General features: G+C 39.7%; 1 protein-coding gene across 1 annotated transcript; it reads right to left on the reverse strand.

The window, feature by feature from the left end:
- Positions 1 to 1,001: 1,001 nt before the first annotated feature.
- Positions 1,002 to 1,824, reverse strand: LOC104948085 (exportin-1-like; the record flags this gene model as incomplete). Its single annotated transcript, XM_010774242.1, has 2 exons — positions 1,676 to 1,824; positions 1,002 to 1,202 (listed from the first exon to the last, which is right to left on the reverse strand). Coding segments are annotated over exons 1-2 (306 nt in total), but the record flags the coding sequence as incomplete, so codon positions are not given.
- Between the last annotated feature and the right edge of the window lie 608 nt (positions 1,825 to 2,432).

Consider the following 2,432-nt stretch of genomic DNA (forward strand, 5'->3'; position numbering starts at 1 on the left):
GGGGGGGCAAAACATCGTTATGACATCATAAAGTGGCCAAAATCTGATCAGCTCATTTTCAGACAGGTTTTTATAGAAATGGATCAAAAAGAGAGAGAATCTTTGTTCCTGAAACTTTCAGAGTCTCTTTCCACAGAGGGGACACATGTTGATGTAGAAGAGACATGAAGAAGAGGCGACACATGTTGATGTAGAAGAGACATGAAGAAGAGGGGACACGTGTTGATGTAGAAGAGACATGAAGAAGAGGGGACACATGTTGATGTAGAAGAGACATGAAGAAGAGGGGACACATGTTGATGTAGAAGAGACATGAAGAAGAGGGGACACATGTTGATGTAGAAGAGACATGAAGAAGAGGGGACACATGTTGATGTAGAAGAGACATGGAGAAGAGGGGACACATGTTGATGTAGAAGAGACATGAAGAAGAGGGGACACATGTTGATGAAGAAGAGGGGACACATGTTGATGTAGAAGAGACATGAAGAAGAGGGGACACATGGTGATGTAGAAGAGACATGAAGAAGAGGGGACACATGTTGATGAAGAAGAGGGGACACATGTTGATGTAGAAGAGACATGAAGAAGAGGGGACACATGTTGATGTAGAAGAGACATGAAGAAGAGGGGACACATGTTGATGTAGAAGAGACATGAAGAAGAGGGGACACATGTTGATGTAGAAGAGACATGAAGAAGAGGGGACACATGTTGATGTAGAAGAGACATGAAGAAGAGGGGACACATGTTGATGTAGAAGAGACATGGAGAAGAGGATTTTGCATAATAGGTGACCTTTAACACATGCATTAAGTAAACATAAGAAATGTGCTTTTGGCTCGAGAATAAGAAACATTTCTTGGCTGCACTGAATATATATTGAGTGCAGCCATCTGGAAAAGAGCCTGAGTCTTTAATCTGCTCGTAAAAGCTGCAGGTCTCATCTTGGTTTAATTCAATCTTGTATTTATAAAAGCTTACAGACATCTTGCGTTTACAATAAAGAACTTCTTACCGTTGGTCTGGACAGCTGAGGAGATGTTCTCACTCAGACACTTGTAGACGTTGAGCATGTCCAGGTAGATCCGCCCCAGCTGCACGACGAACGGGTGGCCCACGGCTTTACAGGCGCGCACGTTGGTCTTCAGGATGCTGCCCAGCTGACGCACCGTCTCCGCGTCCTTCAGGATGTCCACGTTCTGCAGAACAACGTTAGCAAGTTAGCATAAGTAGCATCAGAATCAGAAATCCTTTTATTCGTCCCACAAAGGGGAAATTGACATTGTTACAGCAAAATATAGATGGGGACGTAACAAGAAGAACATCATTATATAAAAGGCATTCACATAGTATTTAAAATACATTAAAAAAAAAAAAGCATTATACAATTTTAAAAGCCTGTTATAAGTGAATTTCCAAGTTTTACTTTTCATTTTTTATTGTACAAGATAAGACAGCTTGTGAATAACAAAGGCATCCATTGTGGGCTGTGGTTTGTTGTCATGAGAGATGACGGAAATTCATGCTGTCTTTATTTTTCCAAAAGGATTTTTAAAAAGTGAGACTAAAAATAATAAAGTGCAATTTTTTTTTTTTTTTTTTTAATACCCAGGGAATATCATTTCAGTTTAGTTTTCATTCACTTATATATTTTTTTATTTGATTTCCTCACCTTGGTGGCCTGCTGGATGATGCTGTCCCACACCTGGTTGGGCAGCAGCATGTACTTCTCGATCAGAAGCTCCTGAACCGCCTGGTCTGTCTGAGCGGCGATCATGTAGCCGACCGCCTCGTAAAACGTGTGCACCTGCAGAGACGAGGACCAGAGTTTATTTCACAGAGCATCGAGGAAACATCTTATTGCAAACATGTTCATATGTCACCGGAAAAGTCTTAAATAAAAAACAATAATGAAAACTCTAATAGTGTCTTTGCCAGAAGTGGGAAGTAGTGGAGTACAAATACTTCGTTACTGTACTGAAGTACATCTTTCTGGTATCAGTACTTTACTCCACTACTTATTTTTCTGATGACTTTTTACTTTGACTTCTTACATTTTGAACCCAAATACCTGTACTTTCTACTTCTTACATTTTGAACACAAATACCTGTACTTTCTACTTCTTACATGTTGAACACAAATACCTGTACTTTCTACTTCTTACATGTTGAACACAGATACCTGAACTTTCTACTTCTTACATGTTGAACACAAATACCTGTACTTTCTACTTCTTACATGTTGAACTCAAATACCTGTACTTTCTACTTCTTACATGTTGAACACAAATACCTGTACTTTCTACTTCTCACATTTTCCAAACAGGCTGGTTCCTTTAGTCTGAATGTGTGTTTGGTGGCGTGATCATTATTATTTAGAGTCATTGCGTGCCTATTGATTTGAACACGATCCGTGTATCCATCATTTC

Source organism: Notothenia coriiceps, unplaced genomic scaffold, assembly GCF_000735185.1.
Source record: "Notothenia coriiceps isolate Sejong01 unplaced genomic scaffold, NC01 NC01_scaffold00013657, whole genome shotgun sequence".
In the NCBI taxonomy this organism is placed as follows: Eukaryota; Metazoa; Chordata; class Actinopteri; order Perciformes; family Nototheniidae; genus Notothenia; species Notothenia coriiceps.